General features: G+C 44.7%; 1 protein-coding gene across 1 annotated transcript; it reads left to right on the forward strand.

Moving 5' to 3' along the window:
- The first annotated feature begins 331 nt into the window (after positions 1-331).
- Positions 332-1,795, forward strand: LOC101856943 (prostaglandin reductase-3-like). The gene has a single exon (XM_035970232.1). The coding sequence runs from the start codon at positions 332-334 to the stop codon at positions 1,400-1,402; it is 1,071 nt and encodes a 356-aa protein (XP_035826125.1). The 3' UTR covers positions 1,403-1,795.
- Positions 1,796-2,124: the final 329 nt, after the last annotated feature.

Below are 2,124 nucleotides of genomic sequence, written 5' to 3' on the forward strand. Positions count from 1 at the left end.
CTTCACAAAGAGCCACGCTTGAAACAGACTTCGGCGTTCAAGGTTCTCCGTTCATTTCTTTGTTCCGATACTCTTCAAAAACCTACGTGTATTTATTATAATAATGCTGTTGCGCTGACCTTTCCGCGTCACTTTTCTATTCATGATTTAGCAGTAAGTTGTTCTGGGTCGACCACTGTCTCGTTTTCCTTCTGTTTGTTTTTCCTCAGTGAAAACACGATGTTCAAAACCTTTATGTAGCCTTTATATAGCCATTTATTATAACATTGACATACCGTACTTCGCTTCTCTTCCCCATACGGTGGTCCGCATACTGAAGGAAGCTACCACAATGGCAGCCCTCCCAGCTACTCAGAAACAAGTTGAAGTGAAGAAATTGGTCACAGACTTTCACGAGATCACGCAGATCGCCTCAGGACCAGTGCCCAGCCCGGGAAAGCAACAGTTTTTGATCAAGACCAGATATGTTGGTATAAACGCCACAGACGTCAACAAAAGTGCCGGCCGCCATTCGTATTCCTCCTCTGACTTAAAACTCCCATTCGTCGCTGGTATGGAGGCTGTGGGGGAAGTTGTGAAAGTAGGAGATAGTTCCAAGTTCAAGGTCGGACAGTATGTAGCGTGTTTGCCATCTGGTGCGTTTGCAGAGTACGCAGTTGGAGACGATATGACGTCAATACTCTTGCCGTCTGCCAGTGCAGAATTCTTAGCTTTGTTCGTCAGCGGCTTGACTGCTTCCGTTGCTCTGGAGAAGGAAGCGGATCTGAAGCCTGGCAAGACGGTTCTGGTGACCGCGGCTGCCGGCGGGACTGGACAATACGCCGTACAACTGGCCAAACTGGCAGGGTGTCATGTGATAGGCACTTGCTCTGATGACGCTAAGGCTAAATTCCTGAAAGGTCTCGGATGTGACCGTGTGGTTAAATACACGGAAGAAGACCTCAATCAGGTGCTGAGCAAAGAGTATCCGAGAGGGGTAGACGTTGTCTACGAGTGTGTCGGAAAAGAAATGTTTGATGCTGCGCTAAAAAGTCTGGCTCAGTTCGGTCGTCTCATTGTCATTGGACAGGTTTCCGCTTACAAGGATGACGACAACGTGAGATCTTTTCAGGGACTAGCACTCGCATCAAAATCATCGGATATTTGTATTCCTTTGACCTTGATGTTCAAAGCAGCCAGCATAAGAGGCATGGTCCTAGGTGCCTACATGGGGGACCTCCAGCGCCACATGGACACTTTGATGAAACTGCTGAAGGAGGGAAAAATCAAAGCGTCCACAGACATGGGCAAAAACGTCCCGTCTGGCCCTTTCGTTGGCTTGGAGAAAGTTGCAGATGCTGTTGATCATCTTTTCTCGCGAAAAAACATTGGTAAAGTGGTTGTTGAAGTTGGGAAATCCTGAATTCGTTTCTTTATCTCCATTTCAAGTTTTACTATCTATGAGATGAAAGGGACTTTAGAGGACAAGACGGTGTCTTACAACGATCTTCTGTGTGACTGCTTTTAGATTGTGAGTTGGTGTTTTACAGTGCCAACTACATCATGAAGTCATATAGCTTACTTTGTGCATTCCAATTTAAGAAAAAATCGCTTCAAATATGTTCAGGAAAATAGTCTAAGCAAGACCCTGTACTTTCTGTTACATAGCACAAGCATTATATATAAAAATACGTTTAGTTAATTCATTATGACAATATTTAGTACCCAGACGTTAAAAAACTACAGCAACAACAAAACAATCAATGTCGTTTTGGAAAACGTAGCAGAAAACGTTCCGAAAGAAAATGGAATCCATGTAAGCGACTGGAGACAAGATCCAACGAGGCTAAACGCGTGGTGTTGGAAAGAGCTGCTTATAGAGAGGCTTCTTGGAAAACTACGCTCCGAATGAACAAGGTAGCACGAGTTGGCTAATAGAAAAAGATCAACCTTGGACTTTGAATTTGAACCTAGGCGTTGTTTGTCCTCTGCAGGATGTAGCCCTCAAACAATGTCCTACACTCTATTTATTCTGCTGTTCTCCGCTTCCAGTTTGTACCCGTTCGCTTTTTGATGCCATCTTGCCACATTCTTGCTGGTCTCCGTCTTGATCGTTTTCCTCTTCTTGGTCTACACATACTGATT

This window comes from Aplysia californica, unplaced genomic scaffold (assembly GCF_000002075.1).
Source record: "Aplysia californica isolate F4 #8 unplaced genomic scaffold, AplCal3.0 scaffold00011, whole genome shotgun sequence".
In the NCBI taxonomy this organism is placed as follows: Eukaryota; Metazoa; Mollusca; class Gastropoda; order Aplysiida; family Aplysiidae; genus Aplysia; species Aplysia californica.

Bases quoted from the DNA above. Each gene is read 5' to 3' on its own strand.
- LOC101856943 (XM_035970232.1), top strand. From the start codon at position 332: ATGGCAGCCCTCCCAGCTACTCAGAAACAAGTTGAAGTGAAGAAATTG.